The 22,730-nt window shown below is 39.0% G+C and overlaps 1 protein-coding gene across 1 annotated transcript in view; it reads right to left on the reverse strand.

The window, feature by feature from the left end:
* The window catches only part of gfra1a (gdnf family receptor alpha 1a), a 107,313-nt gene that overhangs the window by 5,508 nt on the left and 79,075 nt on the right, over positions 1 to 22,730 (reverse strand). The window contains exons 6-10 of the mRNA XM_074675878.1: positions 22,115 to 22,287; positions 19,765 to 19,874; positions 16,642 to 16,776; positions 9,798 to 9,979; positions 2,622 to 2,669 (exon numbers count right to left, since the gene is read on the reverse strand). Of these exons, the coding sequence (XP_074531979.1) occupies positions 2,622 to 2,669; positions 9,798 to 9,979; positions 16,642 to 16,776; positions 19,765 to 19,874; positions 22,115 to 22,287 (648 nt within the window). The remainder of the gene's footprint in view (positions 1 to 2,621; positions 2,670 to 9,797; positions 9,980 to 16,641; positions 16,777 to 19,764; positions 19,875 to 22,114; positions 22,288 to 22,730) is intronic.

Consider the following 22,730-nt stretch of genomic DNA (forward strand, 5'->3'; position numbering starts at 1 on the left):
TTTCCCACGGCTGTGAGGTCAACCCTAATCATCTTCCAGAGGATTTCTACTACCCTGTGATCGTTATGTTGAGAAATGTTTTCCTTTCTTGCCTGGTCTCTTGCCTCGACTGAGGAACAGTAAATCTTAAACTGAATTTTTTGCATATTTTTTGACAGCTTGGTAAATGCAAAATAAAAACAGCTGGTCTCAAAAATTGACCTCATATGATGCCTCGTGAAACTGTGACTCATTTTGGTACAGGAAATCTGAAAAAGTCATGTGTTGCACTCAAAGCTGTACTTTTCTGCTCTTTAATGTCTTATGCCCAGTGGGATCACAGCATTAAGGTCGCAGTTTATTCATGCACACAAAGAAGTGGAACATTACAAGACATTAGACTGTTAAATTCAACGCCATCACCTATAAAAACTTGAACATTTATTCATCCTGGGTGACACAGTAAAACTCTTAAAGGTTGTTTTAACATCAAAATGTCACAATAGAATGCTAAACAGTGCATGTATATTCATATGTGCACATTTGCTAGTGCCAACATATGTAAGTGTGTTTATCCTTATAAACACACTCTCATCACGTATTTGGCCTGCTAGTAAAGTTGCAAGCTTACAGCTGGGTCCTCTCCTCCAGACCTGTCCCTGCCTCTATTAAATGTCAGTCCAGTGCATAACAGTGCCTTATTATTGCACAATGGCATTTACTGTGAACTTTAAAAGCCAAGAGATAAGCAACAATCCTATTTCAACCTCAAAGGAACTACAAAGACCAGGAGTTTACAAAGGAGGCAGGGCGGATTGCTGTGGCAATCATTCTCTGCAGGAGGTCAGTGACTTTCAGCTCCAAGGAGGGATTAGAGTTTGTGATTTTTTTTTAACTAGAGGAAATGCTTTGTGGTCTTAAATTAAACTGCTCTCTTTGATAAATAAGTGAGACGGTTTAAGAGGTCATCACCTTCAACAAGTTGCTGTCACGATATTAGACGGTTCATTTTTTAAAGAGACTATTCTGGAGTTTTTGCACCAAACCAAAGTAGACATTTACTGCGCTCAGTACATCATCATTTTATCCACTCTTACACATAAAAATCTCACATAGAAACCATAAGAGTAAGTGTAAGTGACAGGCTGCTTTGGTGTCTACTGGTCAATCTCAGATATATGAAACTAAATACTGTATTTCAGTCCCCAAACCTAGAGTCCTAGTTGAGTCTGCAGTCCTCAGTGTTCAATCCTGATACTTGTACAAGTCATCAAAGAACCAAGTTGATTCTTCATCACCTAATGGCTAAAATATACCAGATGCAACTCCAGTCCAGCTCTGCTCCATCATGACACCAGATCAGATAAGTCTCTATTCAAGTCAATGCGTCAATTCACACTGGATCTGCTCTGTTGTGGTCCAGCTGTGTCTCAGCTCCAGCAAGCATACTACTTTTTTCTGGATGTTGGAACTGTGACGTTTCAATTTACAAAAAGCAGATTAAGCAGGACAGGAATTTGTGCATAAAAAATCCAACAAAACAAACTGTGTTGAAACCAGGTCCTTTTTGGCTTGCCATGGAAACAAAGTGGTGTAATGCGAGCAGCCAGAACCAGGAGTCAACGGGTTTGAGGTTGAAGGCAGTCCACAACAGACACACAAGAATGAAAGCAGCAGCTATTTACCAGAAACAGCCAGACATAAGAATTAATCAAACGTGAATGAGAAGAGGCTCATCATTGGGGTGGAAATCGAGGAAACTTCTTGGCGATCTGGCTTCAGATGTCTGTCAGTCCTGCACTGTGCTGGACCAAACATGCAGTGGTGTGAGTTGACGTATGCTGTCAATACACAGCAGAGCTGAGACATAACAGAGACACATTTGTTGCACTCCTGGCCATTATCTCATTCCAAGCTGTTCTCTGTCCTTTGATTGACTTTATAGGAACTTTTGAATGTGTAGGAAAACGTTGTTTTCAGTCAAAGTAATACAATTCATGCATGAATATGCAACACAGTTTTCTTTTTTGTGAGACTCACTCAATTATCTTGCTGAGATCACTCCAGGCATCAAACAGTTTTAACCTTCCAGGCATCCTGGATGCAGTGGGTTGGTTGCCTTAGCTGCTAACATTAAAATCAGCTAGGTAGCAGTAATCAAAAGGCTTAGCATCTTATGACTCTCACATTATCAGCTCAGTAGATTCACGAAACAAACCTTCTATAGCTGGACTATCAGAGCAATCATGCTTTATTAATGTTGTTTTACCAGAACTATCTTATCCAATAATGCATAAAATGATGCTCAGAAAGTTTGATTTGGCCATCTTCAAACTGACATATTTTATCTGTGACTAAGTTGCTACAGTTATCAGAAGAAAGTTTTAAGAGAAAGTAATCTTTCAAAAAGTTTGTAGAAAACAAGTGATATTAATAATGAAAAAATTGTCATTATATTACCCTGAAATCATTGTCATAATTAAAGTATCCTGGCCCTTCTTCCAAAAGCCACTTCGAGTTGACCAAAGGTTTGATTAAAATTTGACTGTCCTTGGATATTTGTTACTTATTTCTCACAACACAAAGTCCAAAAGTGAAATTATCCTGCTTCATTTCTGGATGTTATCAAAAGTGAAACTTACCACACAAAGAACCCCATCAACACTTGAGTTGGACTTTAACTTCTGGGCCTGCAACAGAGAGACACAAAGAATCACAATCCGTCTCAAAACAAAAAAATGGGAACAAAAGCAGATTTTTCCTGGCAGAGAAAACAAGGGAAACAAAGTTAAGGTAGAATATCAATATATCAAAATAGCTCAAAGGTTGACTTAAGTTTGCATGTTACGTCATAATACAACAGCAGTCTAAGAGCTTTTGCAACTAAGCATACATAGACACTGAACAGAAGTCAAAAGAGATTCTGCAGTAATTAATTTACTTTGATCAACAATTGATTGGAAGAACCTACAACCTAATTACACCCGGTATATTCTGTCAATACATGTAAACAGCAGGTACCATCAACACACAGACATCAGCGTTCAAAGAGCGTGGCAAAACTTCTAATAACCATCACATTCGATTGCTACATTTATGAAAGCTGGGTGCTGATCCGATCATAAAAGCAGATTGGGGACTAAAGCCAAATTGGAAAAACCACAATAACCTTGGAGTGTTTACCCTGTGAGCCTGTTAAACTTTTAAAGCCTCTGATATTCTTTCACTCACAGGAGAAGAGGAGTGAGCCTGAGCACAGAGGGACAGTCAAACCCAGACTGTGATTTCATCTCACATTTATCATTCAGTGGTTGTCGCACGCTCAAACACACTGCCTTTGATTCCCCTGCTCTCTAATACACTCACACAAAAACAGATTTTCACTAAGTGTAAGTAGAGGTTAGAGGCTGTTATGACGACAGCAATGACTGGTCCTCTGATTGCTTATTTTGTAGTTTAAAATTTAACAACAGCTGTCAAATTGTCTTCGATTTGGAAACTTTCCCAAGAGGTCTCCAAGGTTCAGACTGGGGTAAAACCTAGATTCCACAAATAAATCACACTCAGTGATCATGTTTGTCAACAAAAGTTTTCAAGTTTGAGTCATAAGGGTTATTTTTATTGTAGATTTAAATTCATATTTTAGGTGCAAAGGTAAAAACTGCAAAATTCAGGCCCTGTTTCATCTGAAAACGCTTAAACGCAGTGAAAACACAGTGAAAAAAAAGTGTTTACAAGGAAACTCCAAGGGATTGAAGACGCTGTAGTAAACATGCCAGGCCTGAAGTCAGCGCTCTAACTGTCTGGCACAGAAGTTGTTTTGAGAGATTTCAACTGGAGAAGAGTTGAGCTGATCATCTGGTGTATTGGTGAATACCAAGCCCAGAAGTGGAGAAAAGGATCACATTTTGTTGAAAAAGAGTCAGCCGATTCAGCAGATTGAGCAGCACAAGCACAACACAGTAGTTCACGACTATCGTAACAACGGTACTGTTTTCCTGTTGTATGTGCTTGCGTTAAGCGGAGTGTGACGTTAGCGTTTCCACTGAAAACACTGTCTTACGGCAAAGGTGTCAGCAGTGTTTCAGAAAAATCACACCCTTTTTAAAAGTATGAGTTTCTGGTTGGCTTAAATGCAGTTTCTGTGTCAACGGGAGGCTGAAATGCAACAAAGCTTTTGCGTTTCACCCTAAAACCGTTGTCGTGTAAACAGCCCCTAAAAGTTTGCGTTTTAGGTCAGTGTCATGTAAATGGCCCCTTGATCTTGATCGATTTTGATGAGCATCACAACAAATTCACCACCTGGTTCTTGGCAAAGTTTTCCTGAAGCACCATTACAAAAAAAGCCCTCCTCTTCCTTCTTACTTAGGTCTTACGGACTTTATTCAAAGTACAAACTATAATTCTGATTCATTACTCATGAGTTTCATATGTTTCGTTACTCATGTTCCATATAACCATGTGTCTGACTAATGACATTAAGAGATAAAACAATCTTTATTTTTCTTTAACAAAGCCAAATCTCTGCTGCTTGGGTACATTTTTGAACATAGAAAAAGTGATCGTCTCACATCATGATTTCCTCATCAGCAGGTCTTGTAATTAGCAGCAAAAAAAATGTTTTTAATGTTGGGTTTGTGGAAGTTGAGCATTTGATTGCAAGTTTGATATTTAGCAAAGAAGTTTAAAGCCATAGAAAACTGTTCTGTTCATAGTAATAACCTGCATAAGAACGCTCGGTATTCAAGATGAATGCTGTGAATGTAATCCAGTCGTGTGTGTGTGTGTGTGTGTGTGTGTGTGTGTGTGTGCGCGCGTGCGTGTGTGTGTGTGTGTGTGTGTGTGTGTGTGTGTGTGTGTGTGTGTGTGTGTGTGTGTGTGTGTGTAAGTGTGACAATAAAAAATAGCTCTGGTGTACAGTAGCTTTAATTCAGACCAAAAGCAAGGAAATATAGGATGTGCCTTTCATGAAAATATAAAAAGTGAGGAACTGTATTTTGTTATTGCACCTTTGCTTCAGCGCTTAATGAAAACAGATCTGGAGCCAGGCTTGGGTGGAATGAGGGCTATAAATCACAGAGCATTTGCAGGCCTCTGCATAAAAACCTAAACAAAACAACAAGCCAAGAACTCAAAGTATGATATCCAAAATACAAGCAGCTATGTACAGTTGTTGTGAATACAATGATTAAGCACATTTTACATCAGTCTGGGTTTCACAATGAAGTCCCATCTGTGCTTCAAGACATTGTAAAGATGTATTATAAGTTTGAAGACATTTTAACATCTCTGACACAAACACAGAGATTATGATGATAAAGTTTTACTGCTTGTCTCGTTGTCTGAAATCCTGAGGGCATTTTAGTGTTATAGAAAAAAAACATTTGCAGATTTTATTACAAAATGTGGCTTTAGAAAGTAGATTCCATTAGATGTGAGGCTCCATCTGTCACTGCATATATTTTAACTGTTATCTCATCAATATTTACTCTAGAATTCAAAAAGTTTAGAAGCTGATATCTACATGTCCTGACATGCTCGTACTTATCAAACAGGGGCACATGTACAGAAAGAAGTCTGAAGCCTTGGCATGGCATTGTCTAAGTGTCTGCCTGAACTGGAACACTGCTTCAATCTTATTTACCATTGGTCCTTACCATCTATTTTATTGTGGTGATCCATCATTTGGATTAAATATATGAAATTAAAGTTTTGGAAGAGGCCATAACTTCACTCACTGTTACGGTCTCTTGTTGTGTTCCGTGATCACCTGGAGTAAGCCAGCTTTATGCATCAGGTCAGCCATTATATACCTCCCTTGCGATTACTAAGTTCTCACTGAATACCCTGCGAGTACACATTATACTAGACACAGTGAGGCTAAAGATATCAGCTATTTCAAATACACACATACATACATGCCTTGTGTCCACATGTTCTTTACCAAATACCTGCCTCTCTGAAAAGTCACATTAGCATGTGGTACATTTCCATATTTGTCCAGGGCATGTCCTACTCATTTTAAAGTCAACTGTATTCATAAGAACAGGCCGATGGCACCTGGGGGCTTGCACATTCTCTATGTGTATGTATATTTGCCTTTCTGCTCTGGCATGTGTGCATGCAGTTTCATCCACGCTGGGTGCTGTGAGCCAAGCTTTGTCTGTGATGTGATTGAAAAGGTAAAGCTGTCCTTATGGTGTTTTTATCTCCCTTTGAACCTCAAGGGAGAGAAAAACAAAAGAACAAAGTTTATTTTCCCTGAATTTAAAATCACATAGCAGAAGGCAAAGCAGAGAAACATTTCGGTGAAACTCACTTTTAACCATTCTTTGTTGACGCCACTGACTGTATATGAAGATGGGCAATGCATATACACCTCCCATTGTTCAAAGAGGGGTGCATAAATCTGCATACATTTTGAATCTGAAAGCAAACCATGAACTACCTGTAATGCAGCAGCCTGGCAGAAGAGGGAGCACCAAATATTTGGGCTTCTTTTGAAGATAGAGCTCATACTGTCCATCTTTAAAAGCAGCCTCTAAGTGCATCCACCACAGTAACTTTTAAAGGAAGTTTTTGTGAACTAGGGACTTTTTGTAGAGCTAGGTGCAGGAACTACGGTCTTTATTGAGTTAATGGGTAATTGATCTGCTTCTTAAAACAGTCCTACTGAGGGTTGTACATCACAGAGGTCTAGGAGCTATGGGGAGCAAAAAACTGGTGGACCACCCACATTAATCAGAAATTTTATTACCCTCGCCTCCCGTGATAACATTACACAAAGCTTTATGTCATTTAGGTTCAAAAACTACAAAACAATTGTCTTTTCTGAACCAAATAAGGGAACTGTGTCTCTGTCAGCTCTTAGTTTTAAGGTTCAAAGAGTGACCTTTTTCACTGTTCATATATATATATATATATATATATATATATATATATATATATATATATATATATATATATATATATATATATATATATATATATATATATATATATATATATATATATTTCCTGGAACTTGTGGTCTAAGAGAACATCATAATTTACACAACTAAAACCCATGTTATATTGTAATTAACAAACTAGTTGGTATGACTTATTTTATATGTGGAGTAAGGGTAAAATGAAACAGAGAGCCCTAGTATGTTGTGATTTTTGCACTTCCTTTTCATGGTGGAAGACAAAAGTTTGATATTACCATAGACTGATAGATTGATAAAGTAAGGACCCTGTAAGAGCTTCTTTGAAGATGAAGGTTTAACCAGTCAGCTGATTCACGATCACACTAGCATCTCCATTAATGGAGCCTTGCCCATAGCTGACTGAACAATGTAATAAACTTGGTTGCATGTACTGGAGACAGGATTACTACTTATTTAGGTTAAAGTATACAAGGGGAAGAAGCAACTTGCTTGTGATTTCATTTTCACAAATGAGTCAGAGCTGATCTAAGAACCTCGGGATGAAAAATTAGGCTGGAGATTGAGTCTCAGTTCAAATTGGGAGCTTTTCACCTTCCAACACCTTGATTCTTCACTTTTAAGTAGAGGTAAATGGGTAAAAAGTGCTGTTGGGTTGCCATTTACTGGAGGTGAGGAGTTATCACAGTCATTGGTTAAAGGATATTATTTTCTGAATTTTTGTGTTTGTGTGTGTGTGTGTGTGTGTGTGTGTGTGTGTGTGTGTGTGTGTGTGTGTGTGTGTGTGTGTGTGTGTGTGTGTGTATTTGAGTACAAGTTTGTGTGAACAAAAGAGAGATCAATGAAGAAAGCGAGGGGAATCTTCTCATAGGCCTGTCCCCCGAGTGTGTCATTACAACAGCCTAGCCTGCTTTGATGCCTACATACACAGTCATTCACACACACTGAAATGCATCCAACTCCTCTCCAATATACAAAGAAAGTTCACACACACACACACACACACACACACACACACACACACACACACACACACACACACGCTAAAATAGTGGTTTAACACAACTCTCTCATTAACTTGTACTTGACATGCTATCAGAGCAGTGCCAACAGCACACATGCACCAGTACACCAGCAAAGCTCATTATCAGTGCAGACTTTGTGTGTGTGTGTATGTATGTATGTATGTATGTGTGTGTCTACAAGTGAGTTCAGCTGCATCTATGTGTGTAGAAACAAGTGTGTAAATGCAGCCATCTACAAAATCTGGCTGTGGGAAGTAAACTTGCAAGACTGTATGCCTGCATGTGTGTGTGTGTGTGTGTGTGTGTGTGTGTGTGTGTGTGTGTGTGTGTGTGTGTGTGTGTGTGTGTGTGTGTGTGTGTGTGTGTTTGTGTGCTTATGCCCTTGTGGGGCAATCCTATTAAATTCTATTCTTGTTTTTCCAAAACAGTCTGGACGGATGCAAAAGCTGTGATATTAATCTAATCAAAGTGGGTTACCCAGGCCACTAATTACTTTGCTTTGACTTTTATCTCTAGGTTTTCAATCAGGTGCCCAATTAACCAAGTTCTGCTTCTGACCCTAGCTCCAACTTAAGAGCTAATTAATATCCATATGTTAGAATGAATAAACTGACCATCTGTAATGTGAAACAAGTTGAACATCATGATGAGCCTGAGGATGTTTTTACTTTGAAGCTCTGTATTTCCCCCTTTAGCATCTTTCAGTTAAGGTTTTTAGATGAAGGACTTGCAGTTTTGTTTTTGTCACTGGCTTACTCTCACCATGTGATATAGAGGGGGTCTGATCAACACAGAGGAAAATCTGGAAGAAGACAAAGCGAGCATCTAGCCGGTTTACAAAGTAGTGTCTTTTGCAGACTAGGTGTCTGTGATTACTTTCTAAGAGAAGAGAAGAGAAGAGAGAAAACAGCTGGTAGTAGCTGAAAAAGAATTACAAAAATTAAACAGCAAAAACTGTAAAAATTGTGGAGCATGGCGGCCAGTTGGGCTTGCTGGACAAATCATACACTGCATTTACCGCTGCCTTACGACTCAAAGCAGGCAGCCAATTGACACAAGTCATTCCTCACTTCCTCTTCCCAGTGTCTTCTATTCACTCTCCTTTCATTGCAAAAATACACCAACAAAATAGTGGAGCATTTCTTTTGTTGTGGATAAAAACAACCTAAGTGATTTCATTTGGCTCCATCAGCCGGCGTTGTTATTTAATCTGAAACGGTTCTCTGACTCTCTGTCATCACTCTGCAGGTAATGACAGTATTATCCCCACTTCCTCCCTGACCCAGGAGGAGCCCATCAACAGCGTTCAGGATTGCTGTGTGTGATCCCCCTGTTTCATCAGCCAGATAACTGTTGTTCCTGTAGAGCTGTGCTTTCTCAAACTCAAAAATACAGTTTGACAGTTTCATTGGCGCAAGGGGAAACTCACATTTAGGCACACATTCACCCCAATCCAAATCAGGATATATACAGGTTAAAGGAAGAAGATGACATATTGATATTACATACAGATTAAAATTACAGACAATCAAATCGGACTGGAGGAAAAATAAATAGAGCCAGAGGAGGATGAGGCATTGAGACAGCTGAAACAAAACAAACAAAAAAAAGGATAGCTTCCCAAATGTTCTCACTGAGACAGATGGACAAGTACACAGAAAAAGAATAATCTGCAGCCCAGACAAAGAGCATTGGTAACTTCTAACAGCAACTTCTGCAGAACTTCCTTTCCCCAGCACGCAAAATTCATTTCAGAAATATTTTTATGTTACGGGATCAGATCTGCACCAGTCGACATGTAACCCTTCAGCCTTCCTCAAAATGTAAAAGTACTTTCTGATTAAAATTTAACCTGTGTGTTTCTAACCTGTAGGTTGCCACAGAAGTGGTAGATGCCAGGGTCTGTGTTAATGTGGTTGTCGATGGTGTTGGGGTTGCGTTCACGGTTCCTCTGGTAGGGTGTAGTGGTCGAGGTGGTGGTCTGGACAGGAGACATTGGCTGCCAAACTCCAACATCTGTCCCATTCCCAAAGGCCTGGATGGCGTTGCCTAAAAAGTAAGAGCCATTACAAAATTGAGAAAAGTGCTTTGAAGAAATTAAAGATGAACTAACAAACTTAAAAATGCTTGGAGTGATTTATTAAACTGAAAATCTCAGAAACATTGGTTATTGTTACATATCATCATCCATACCATATACACCTTGGTCTGCTTTCAGCTGTAAGAAGTGAATTAAACTCTGGCTTCACTCTGGCTTACTCCATGATTTGTTTGCAATTTACAGGCTGTAAGTTTGCAGAAATAAGCTGACTGTGCAAAAAACTGGTCAAAAGATGATTGGTCACAAAGGTTGAAATTTTAAATCTAAAACTGTCCGTAAACTGTGAGTTTATGCATCTATTTATTTATTTAGTGATAAACTGTCATCAGATTGCTGGAGATGGGGACTTTCTGTGCCACCTACCACAACACAAGCCAGCAAGGTGACAGATATAATTGAAATCATTGAACCTAGGTAACCATGGTGGACACTTTTCTCAACCTCCCTGCATAGAGGAACAATGTAAGGTGTACTAAATGAGTTCTTTGCCACTGGAAGTCCATACACACAGCTGAAGATGCAAAAAAGTTGTTAACTAATGTTTCAGAATCAAAAGTGAAGTTATGCCTGGATAGAATATTTTGGTTTGGCTTCATATATGCAAGCTAAATTAGATTGGAAACCTGCCAATGACATGTGACACCTAACGATAAAGGGGTCACGGTTGACCGTGGTAATAGTTACAGTGGCAGTTTGCCAATTTACTGGAAACACAAAAATCTCTTGCTGAAATCCATCAAGCTAACACTTGTATCCTGAATAAAAAGTTAACTCTGATTAGCACAATTTTTGTTAAAGTTTCTGAATAATCCTCGTCTGACTCTGTGTATATGCTGAGCTGGCAAATAATGTCGCACCAGAAATACGACGCTGCAATTCAAAGCAGGTCACTTTAGCACTGAGCTGGGTCTCATCATGAAGCACAAGCTTGTTAGTCCCCATGTTCAAATAAAGCTTTATACTGCACAAGTCGAAAACCACAATTAAAGGTGAGTTAGAAGGTACTTAAGTTTTGTTATCACTTCCCCCCCCATTATAAATTCACCACACAGTCAAAAACCTGAGTGCTGATGTGGCTATTTACCATTAGAGTCCATTAGTGGCCCTATTAATAGCGTTCTATGGCTTTGATGTAAAAGACACACACACACACACACACACACACACACACACACACACACACACACACACACACACACACACACACACACACACACACACACACACACACTCACACACACACACACACACACACACACACACACACACACACACACACACACACACACACACATCAGAGGAAAGCTGAGCTATACAGAGATGCTGTTTGAACGTAATGATATTCTTCCCTCCAACAGTGAATTATGACCCCGGTGCTGTGGTTAAAGGAGGGGAGAGCTGATCTGCATAACGCCTCTTTAACCCCACTGAAATATTCATAGTACATGTGCAAAGACACAGAGAGATGTCTACATAATGATCAGCATGTAGATATACTGCATGGAGGGGCAATATTTAAGAGACACTCTAGATGAATTGAAGAAAAGAGTACAAGTGCAGTGTCAGGCCAGTGATGTGGACTTTGAATGAAACTGAAGTAAACACATTCACCCACCAGTGATCTGTCAATTAACTCAAGAACAAAAGACACCACAAACTCTACGTTACGCCCTAAAATACTTCACATTAAAAGTCTTGAAACAGAAATAATAAGCAAAATCTGCTGAAGGATGATGGACTTAAAATCTTCTGCGAAGCAATCAGCACATCATTTTTGTGTCAATATCCTGCAGCCTTTCAAAGTACAGCTTTTCTTACCTTTTCTACTCATTTTTTGCCTATGCATGTGAGCATGTGTTTTATACCTGTCAGCTTTGTGCAAGGAAAGCAGAAGGCTGATAAGCTTATTGTTTGTGTTGATGGACTGTCTTTTGACCTCAGGCCTAATTACCCTCATGGCTTTGAGGGAGAAGCACTGTTCAGATCGCAGATTGAGCCTCAGGTTGAAATTAAATATAAATTATGCTGCAAGTTCCTTTCAAGAGACTGCCAGACGCTGCTGTTCAAACATAAATGGAGCACTCTGTTATTCTAAATCGACGATTTTGTCTTTTTGCTATTGGAAGATGGTAGTGAAAAGCTTAATTAAGTTTTCATCAGGATGTTTCAGAAACACTTGGACAGAAGTTAAAGAGTTCACAGAAGTTCCTGAAAAGTCAACATTGGACTTTTTCATAGTACAAGAACTAACCACTAACCACTGAGTCGTATGCACTTATGATGGACTAAATACATGGCATTTTGGTACAACCTATCGTGGACACAGTTCTTAACATTAAAAGTAAATCCTTAATTTCAAAGAGCCCAAGAAGTTCCACCTATTATTGAACAAAGTTTGATTTTTTAAAAGAGATCAAAAGGTGCCACACTTTTTCAAATTTGTCAAGTTTATCTTAAGGCATGAATCTAATTCTCTCTATAACATTTTATCTGAAAACACTAAAATGCAGTGAAAAAAATCTGTGTTAGTACAGAAACGCAGAGGGACTGAAAATGCTGTGGTAAGCATGGCAAGCCTGTAGTTGGCGCTATAACTGTCTTGTCCAGAAGGCACTTTTGGGAGATCCCCACCAAAGTAGAGTTGAGCCAATCATCTGGTGTATTGATGAATACTTAGTGCAGAAGTAACAGATACACATTTTGTTATAAGACAGTCAGCAGACTCAGCAGATTCAGCAGCACAAGCACAACATGGTAGTCTGAAAAAATCACTACAAGGGTACCGTTGTACTGTTGTATGAGCGTGACGTTAACATTTCCACTGAAAACGCTGGCTTACTGTTTAAAAAAATCCACCCTAGTGGCCGTTTTCAAAAGTTTTTCATTTTACGTCGGCTAAAATGTTGTTTCTGTGAAAATGCGAGGCTGAAACGCAACAATACTTTTGCATTTCACCCTAAAACTATTGTCATGTAGACAGTCCCTAGGTGAAGTTTTTCCATCATCTCTGTTAACCATCGGTGAATAGTAAATGCTTCTTTTAATTCCAGAATATGAAAATCTATTTCTAAGCAGTGAAAAGCCCGTAAGATAGAAAGCATTGCTGAGCAACTTCTAGATTCTTCAGTCTTCCGGATAGTCCCAAGATTAATGCTGGTTCAGGTTTAATCTCAACCCACCGATATTTTGAGACAAACTGAAAACTCTGGTCCAAAAATTCAGTAAGCCAGGGCAAAGGACATAAACTATGTGTTTTGTGTGGTTGTTTCTGTTAAACTGTATTCATCACAGTGTGGTGACAATACAGAAAATATTTTGTATAATTTGGATTTTGAGTAGTGTAGTTCATGTGAAATTTAAACTGTATCAAGCATTAACGGAGCACACATGCATACATTTCGTGCTTCCTTTCCAGGTTTCCTCTTAAAGACATCTATGCAAATTGGTCTTGGATATTTAGATGTTGATGTTCGACCCAAAATGTTATCAGACAGTGAAAAAGTCTTGACCACTGATCTGTGGCAAAAAGACATAACTTCTTGGAAATATGCTGTCATTGATGACAGAAATACAAGGACACTTATTTTTGATCAGTCACTCTTATCTGACAACAATGAACAATGGGATGAGGGTTTGAATCGTATCGAATATCAGATTTTTTCTTACACGTAGAGTCCAAACATGTAGTGGGTTAAAAGTGTTTTTATGAATCTGCCATGGTTTGATTAGCTGGTAAAGCCAACTCTGTCATTTCTATTTTATCCATTTAATAATAAAGCATCTAAACTTCCACACAAGTTTAAAAGTCCTGTTCTCTGTGTTTTAGTCTCCTCTTTTTTCCCTGTTCTTTCTTTCTCTCTTGAAGTTTCTCGCTACTCATGACCCTGTAGCTGACTGTGTGTCAAGATCCTCTGAGTTGTCAGTTCCAGTTACTGCTGAGCAAACTTAATGAGTTTAGAAGGAGGGAGGGCATGAAAAGAGGGAGATGGAGACATGGAGATGGGATGAGGAGGGGACTTCAGGTGAAGCGGGAGAAAAAAGGAATGGTAATGTTGAAATAAGTAGGGGGATAAAGAATAAGATAGTTAAGACAAATAAAAAATTTAGATACTTGGGCTCTTTTCTACACTTATCTCTCTGCTTGCTTTTCTACGCTGGGTAGAGTAAATATTAGATAATCACAGGGAGAGAGTATTTACCGACAATAACCTTCTTTGATTTGCAAATCTCACATTGATACACTTAATCACTCATGCTGTAGCTCCTGCCAATACGCAAAGAAAAGAGACATATGGTTCAAACATGTACACACACACACATGCAAACACTGACCTAACCCCTGTTGGATAAAGACAGAGTAGAAAAAAACACAAAAACAACAACAACATTTAAAAAAAAGAGCTGGGGGGGTGTAAAGAAGGAGAAAACTAGAAAACTTAAAAGAGAAAGTGAAAGTGAGGAGAGTTGGTACAAATGAGGCAGCATCTTGATGATGTCTTTTCAGCTGATAACTGTCATCGAGACAGCAGAAAGTTAAGCAGCTCTCTAAGTTTTTGATGTGGAGCTAAACTATCAAAGATAATTCATCCTTCTCGTTTTGAATTGGGCTCATTTTTTGAAATACAAAACACTCATAGAAATGGGTTCTCCCCGTCGATGTTTTCCAGCTTCTTCTGGAGGATTTCAAGGTGTTTCAGACAAGACATAATCCCTCCACTGCACTCTTGGCCTGTAAAAGAGGACCAAATGTCTGGACTGCACAACGTTATCATTAACACTTGTGTGGCATCCTGAATATTGAGGCAATTTCTCACATCTGATTGGCTCTCACTTCAGGAACTTAAGGACTGTCACCTTACAAAAACTTGGCACTTTAGGTCTATCCAAGGGTTTCCTCACAGTAGTTTCAGATTTTCAAGCTGCCTCAACTTTACAAAGGAGAAGCAACTTTTCTCGAAGCACTCTGGTTTTCATGGTTACACAATCTATGATCTTAAAGATTTTTGTTGTGGTCATTTGTAACCGTTATCTCAGTTTTTCCCCCACAGTTTATAACCTAAGGTGAGGGTCAAATGGTGTTTTGACTGGTAAATTGAAAGCTGTGTCTAAAAGCTCAGTTTCCTTCTTATATTTTTTATTTAACGCTCACTCGTGGATGAGACCTGGAATACCAGACTCCTGTCAGTGGGGCAAAAACTCACTCCACACTTCAAAGAAGCAGCAACAATTTACTGAATGAGGACCAAGGGATTCAGAGATGCTCACCCTAAACTGCTTCCGTTAACAGACCTGCTAGAGATCCTCACCTGAGAAAGCCAACAGCATCACATCATCTGCAAAAAGCAAAAATGAAACTCTGCAACCCCAAACCAGAATTCTTCTTTCCATATGGCCATGCCTGTTGTTGCATCCGCTGTTATAGGTACTCTTCATCTTTATAATCCAGGATGTTTTATGTTATGAGTCTCATCACTGGCCATTCAAATATAAAGAGACATTAAACTTTTGTGTTCATGTTTGGTCGAGGAACCAAGACAAAAACTACATAAACTGGAATGACAATTCTTACTTCTACAGTTTTTCAATGGGTTCATTTAAAAAATGCTGAGTTTTAAATGTTTGCCTATAACCAAAATTTATGTAAAAGAGAACATGTAACAATGCATTTGTCATGAATCACATGAACTATTAAAACCTTATTCAAACTTTTCAGCTGAAATCAAACATAAAACTGACAACCTTTTCTTGTAAAACCTGTAATTATAGTTGCACTTTACAACACAATCCAGATGCTTACATTTATCAATCTAGTTATACATTGTAAATATATTTCCATAAATCTCAACCACCCGTCAGCAGTTTGTGATACAAACATTTATCCAGCTGAGATGTCCTTGTGCAAGATGCTCCCCATGTGACCCTGAGTTCTGACCTCCGTACAGTGATCAATAAGGAATCATGTTACACTTTAACAGAAGGACAGCACAAGACAGGCCAACACTGTGTGTGCTTTTAAAATAATGGCAACAAAATTAGCTCTGATTACAAAGGAACACAGATTTCATCTGACTCTGATTCCAACACCTCAAGACAAAAGTCCTGCAACGTATAAATAATGGCTAGGAATAGGTGTGAGAGAGTGTATGTATGTGTGTGTCGTGTAGAGACAGGCAATGTGTGTGAGTGTTGAAGTGGAGTTGTTAATTAAAGTCGTTGGAGGCTGGATGAAAAAGCGGCTTTCTGTCAAAGATGTGGAGCAGGAGCTCTGCTATGGCTTTTGAGCACACACGCACAAACGCATACAGACACAGAGACACAGACACACACACACACACATACACACGCACACACACACATTCAGGCACGGTGGTGCAATATGACTGGATTCTCCATAATGCGGAGCGGATAACAATACAAGCATGGCAATGGGATATATTTGGTTAGAAGGGGAGACAGGAAAAGAAAAGAGGGGATAAAAAGATTTCAGCCGAGTAAAGTGGGTAAAAATAAAAAGTTAGAGACGGGAACTGAAAGAAACAAAATTGACCATAGTACACTAGTACAGGGCATAAGAACACATAGTGCTTTAGAGATCAGAAGGAAAACTTACGAAGGCAGGTGTTCTCTGTGAAAAACTCAGTGAATTTATCACAATCGTCCTTGTTGTTGCCACTGTTGTTGCAGTCGCAGTAGGGTGAGACGCTGATTTTAGGTGAGCGGAGGTAGTTGGGAGTCATCACAGTGCCTACAACACATGCACAGAGGTTTTTATCCACATACTTAGAAGTCTGATTCATACATACGATTTACATGTTAATTGTTTTGTTTATGAACCTTAATATCAAACAGACCGTCAGGAAAAACAAGAATAAAAAGCCTTTGAGACTCAGTCATCATCCTCCCTCTGTGTTAAATGATAAATCCCATCATAGCAGAGTTAAATGTTGTGATATTTATTCCTCTTTACATCCTCTCCATGTAGAGTAGTAACACAGTGTGGTGGAGTTTCTGCAAGGAGCATAATGCAGAGAAGCTGGAGTGAAGAATAGGCTTTCTCTCTGCGAGGGAAAGTAAATAGCTTCAGTCAGTGATTTCTCACTCCCCCAATGGATTGTTCCCTTGTGCTGGCTGTGCTCCAGAACAGGCCTTTTTGTTTTGCAGTAGGCAGAATGAATTGGCAGTGTGTGGACTGGGTGTGCATGTGTGGTCTGGTTTAGTGAATTGTGAGGACCGAATCTTGACAGCTCATTAGGTGTTTTCGTACCAGAGGAACTTTTAGTTTAGATTAGTTCTAAGAACAGTCGCAAGACCGTGTCCCTGCAAGAAATCAGAACGCTCCTTAGAGGGACATTTTCAACACCTACTCCAGACTTGGTGCTCTCCATACATGAGAGGCTTTATGCACAACACAATCTGATGAGGTGATTGGTCCAGTTATGACTGCATGTTAACAGGTCACTTTCATGAGTCAATTACATGCAGTAATTTGCCATGTAGGGAATATTAAAGTTGTTTGTTGTGGCTAGTTCATATTGTGATTGTGAGTTGGATTACAGAGAAATGAAAACAGAACTATTGGTTTAACAAATTCCTTTGTAAGAGGAAATAATATACAAACATGACCACATGTTCCTGATTGTGCATTTACAGTTTTTATTTTTATTTTCTTAATCAGAAGGAGCTCAATACAGTTATGTCAAACAGCAATTTCAATTATACCTGCAAATGATTTATATATTATGGTAAATATTATGAGCCTGGGTTGTATACTTTATTTTTCTTCTTCTGCCTCTGATTGGTCTGTCCAGACAAGACCGTTGCAAAAGGATTAAATCAGGCTGTACATAACTGGTTTAAACTTTCATCTGTTCTCCTTTTTTCCCCCCTTTTCCCAACAAACCGACACTAGACCATTTGAACTTTAAACTTGGTGTAAATGTTATGAACCTGATTTGGATATTGTTTGAAATGGAAATTTGGTTTCTATAGATATTTTGATAGGTTGTTAACTTGTTAAAAACTGTAAATAACGAGTCCTTTTTCACCTCCCGTTCTTGGGCTAGAAGCTACAGTAAGATATTTGTAATAAGTAAAAGGACTGATTTTCCTGCAGGGAAAAATTAGTGTTTATTTTGGCAACTTCTGTTCATCATTTTGTCTTTTACTCATATTTAAAGTTTGCTTTAATTGCTGCTGAAACACTGCTTTGACTTGCTCCTTCTGGATTTCTTTGGAGTGTGGAGAGCTGGGGTCACACATGTTGTGTCCTTTAAGCCGTGCATACACTGTGCAACTGTTGGCTCGTTTTGAGACGATTTGCCACTCGTGCGACTATCTTTTGGATTGGGACGAATTTCAGCTCAATCGTGTCTCATGCCTCGTGTACTATACGGGGGTAACGAGGAGAGATTGACACCTCACGACGAGCTCCCGATCACAAATCCGCTGACTGCAAGAAAATCAAACATATTTAAAACTCTGATTGCTCCTCGCGAAGGTATCCTACAGTAGAAGCAGTACCACAGCTGACTTGCCTCAACCTCTTGCACAGAGCATGCACAACCTCCGAAGTTGGTCTAAAATTGGATGAAGTTAGTCTAAAGTTCAATTTAGCTCTCATTGCCTACCTACTGTTCTCACTGAAGGACTGAAAGACCATATTGCCGACGTCTGCCCAGCCAAATTCCTTGTCTGTACACGTCTTCTTCTTCTTTTTTTTTGTTGTCTCTTTACACAAAAGGGCATAAATTGCCAAGGCATTGTTTGTTTTTGTTTAGGATCTTCTGCGTGCGTCTCCCACTTGCCTTTTATTTTCTTCTCCTTCTTGTGACGTTGCAGAGCTGGATACAAGAGTCCAGATCCCAAACACCATAGAAGAAGATGGATATAGAGTCCGACGTGTGGTATTCGGACGTCTAGCGTGAGCAGTGAAGTCGCATCAGAGCAGCGGGTTGTTTGAGATGGAGCTGAGTGAAACGATTTAAAATATCTCACAGTGTATGTCTGGCTTTAGAGTGGGGTCATAATATAAAGTAGGATAAAAAACCTGGGTTGACCTTTTGGGCTGACTGAAACTTGACAGGTTAAATGTTTGAGTTGTCTTATAGGTAAATCCAGAGTTTTTAAGGTTTTCTTCTTGACAAAATTTTATTTTATCTATGAACCGTGTTGAGATTCCAGTGACCCCAATCTCTCTAATGTCTTCCTTTGTTCTTTAACTTGGCTTTTTAAATTAAAACTTTTCAAAAACTTTTTTTTTGTAACTCACTGATCTTGTTGACTGCAGAGATGCCAAGGATTTGCAAGGACACAAGAGCACTTCATGTCTTGCAGTTCATGAATCTTTTCTTGTTTGCGATACATGTCACTGTGTTTTGCTGTGCTGCAAAATGTGATTTTCCACAAAGGGAAAAAACACTTTTCTTTTTCTTACCTTGCTTGGCATAAAATGTGGCTAGCAGATTCCTGATGAGATTTTGGTTTCAAAATGCATGATCAAGCTCACATTTCTTTTGATTTTCTCCATTTTAGTTTGCTCTAGTAAAGTGGTCGAATAACAACTAGTCAGTAGATCATTTGTCTCACCTTCCTCATCAAACTCTACAGGTACAGAAACAGTACAATGGCATTAACAGTTAAAAGTCTTTACACATAAAAAGGAACGATACACTCAACGCTGGTGTCAATGTCAGTGCAAGGCTCACCAAAAACCATCAAATGTCAGTGAACTCACCAATCAGTCCAGAGTAGGAGAGGAGGCAGTCAGCGTAGTTCTCCTTCAGACAGCCTGACAGTGAGCGAGGCTCCGGCTGGCAGTTGACAAAGAAGTCAGCCAGTCGTGACCTGAAACAAACACACGTCCCAAAAAGATGTCAGAGCCAAGCATCAATAGAGCTTGGATAGATTTCATATGAGAACTATAGATGGCCAATGTGACTGGAATGTGCAGCAATATGCCTGGTCCAAATGAGCAGTCACTGGAAGTCATTTCTCTCAATGTAATTAAGCATCTTAATGGCTGCCGTCAGTGCAGTGAGATGACCCTCTTACGTACGCTGCGGCTGGTTTATATCCTGGAATGAATGAGGCTAAAGGCAATTCTCCAGCAGGTCTGTTCTCTTTCATTTACTGCCTTCATAAACGTTTGTTTACACTTTTGCTACAGGTGCAGCGGCATGTGAAATTGAAATGGAGTTTGGATTCCAAAGGAAGTCACCATAAGAAATTAGATAGAGTGTGATATACAAACACTCTGATGCAAAGTTTGTCAGTTGTGAAATGTCTTCCAAAATCTAAAACTATTAAGAATTACATATTTCACACATAATTGGAAAAAAAAAAAGAGATTGTTTTTTTACACTGAGACATTATTTTTGATAAATGTAAAATGAAAGGCAGTTGTTTTTACCCAGTTGGTGATTGTTTTTCTGTAATATTTATAAACAAATTAGGCTTTATTTAAATACAACATTTTTAAGAAGACATTTTGTCTGGATCTGCCAAGTGAATGTGGCTCATAATAAGTCAAATAAGACATTAATCAAATTACTATTATATCTATTTATTTATTTATCAAAAATGAGACATGAACACTGTCTTAGATTTCAGTTTTTAGAGTATACCTTCAATGTTTGTGCACAAAAACTCATCCTGTCAACTTTTGGAGTTTCACTTCTAAGTGTTTTTTTCTCCATGTTTTTTTTTTAGACATTTTCGAAAACCTGCTTTTTACAGGAAAACTTGAATTGGATTCTTGAAATAAAGCGGGAAAAAATAATACGAAGACAAAAAACAGGCATTGTTTCAAAGTACCACAGATAATAATAAATATAATAAATAAAAAGATAAAAGTTCTTTTTTTTTTGGGGGGGGGGGGGGGGGGGGGGGGGGGGATATTTACGTGAGAAACTTAATGGGTTAAAGTTTAAGCTAGCTTCCTACAGGAAAAACAAATTGCAAGAAAGGAAAATAATTTGATCTGTCAAGCACCATCAATCTGGTGCAGAGCTGTATATTAGTGGAGTTGTCAACAGCCATACACATGACATATGGTTAGAAAGCTGGTGGAAATGCATGACTTCAATCCGTCTGTGCAAACCGCCAGATGGACCAGAAGATGCTGAGCTTCAGTGACACCTCTTTTGCAGCTCTGAGTGTATGTCTGACAAATAGAGAAGACTCTAAAGACAAAAAAAAGGGCAGAAATCGCAGGACAGAAACCTGTAGTATGAATTCACTGTCGTCATGCTGCTTGTTGTTGAGTAGAGACAAACTGTGAGGAGGAAGAGAGGGAGGGAGACCCGAGGCCACAGTCCAAATGGAGCTCATTTATGATGCCTAATGCTTCCATTTAATCCCAGAGAACCACACCGAGGCTGGCTGTGGGCTCCAGGGACGACATTAAACACACACATACACACTCCAGTACTGGTGGTGTCAGCTGTCCATCACAGGGCTTCTGTTTCAGACCACATCTCTCGCTCTCTCTGGCTTCTGCAGCTTAGATGACGACAGTAACTATAAAATGTCTCTAATGGGCATGCTAGGTGTTTGCACCTGTGTGAAGTGTTTTATGATGTGGAGACAGACACTTAATGAAGACACTAAAACACTAGTAGTTAATGGTTAACTTTAAGTGGTTAAGAGATGGTTTATGGTTAATATTACTGTCTGAGCTCACACTTTTATTAAGTCCCCAGGGCAAAAGCCTGAGTTAATGTGCTGTCCTCTGTAGGTATGGAAGCCAGTGAGTGTATGCTTCAGGAAAAAAAAGCTGTTTATGCAAACCTTCAGTGCAGGATTTAACACCATAGGAAAGCTCTGGCTGCAGCAATAGTTTGCTTTATGTCCTCATTGTAAAAAAATTAGGGTTAGCCAAACACTTCATGGTGCTATCCCCAAGATATTTATTCCCACCAACATTTCGACAGGCGGAACAATTTTTTAAGCTCCAGATGCTAGTTTGTCAGCGATACCTGGCTTGGGGATGATTTAAATTTCCCTTTTCTTCCCTGTAACTCTTTTAGGGAAAAACACCTCAAAACTTAAGGAACATACATTTTTGAAAGTTCTTTGACTCCTACCTGCAGATGTAGTTGGTCTTGCAGGAGGCCTGCAGCTCCAGACAGTTGGGCTTCTGTTTTTCTTCATAAGAGCAGACAGGGACGATTGTCTGACGCCTGCGCTCAGAACAAGCTGTCTGGTCACTTAGCGGGCAAGAGCAGAAAAGCATGCCATAGCTGTGCTTAGGAGGAACCTGTGCAATAAAGAATGACAACACAAAATTAAGAATGATAAAATCAATAATAAAAAAAAAAAAAAAAGATTTCATTCAGTCTTTTTATTTTATTTTATTTTATTTGCAAAGTTTTGCTTTAAGTTAATTGGAGATTGGTTTTAAAGATGTAACAGTCCAAGCAACGATTCCCCTAAGAAAAAATGTTGCCCATCAATTTATATCCCAGCAGTGGAGTGTTATTATAGTTTGATGTCAAACAGAGAAAACTCAGAGCTTGAGGCTGTTTAGACAGAAACCTCTGTTGTGAAAAACAAAATACAACTACGCACCATACTTAGTTTAACACTGTCACACTGTCTTTGTACTTTCCTATTTATTCATATTGTTGCTTATTTGAAGCAAACCCAGTTAAGTTATTCCGTTGGGGCATGATGGGAGCTTGGCTGTAATTACAGTGTTTC

The sequence above is a fragment of the Halichoeres trimaculatus genome, unplaced genomic scaffold (genome assembly GCF_033239565.1).
Source record: "Halichoeres trimaculatus isolate MK-OKI-2021-1 unplaced genomic scaffold, fHalTri1.1 fHalTri1_scaffold_8, whole genome shotgun sequence".
NCBI lineage: Eukaryota > Metazoa > Chordata > Actinopteri > Labriformes > Labridae > Halichoeres > Halichoeres trimaculatus.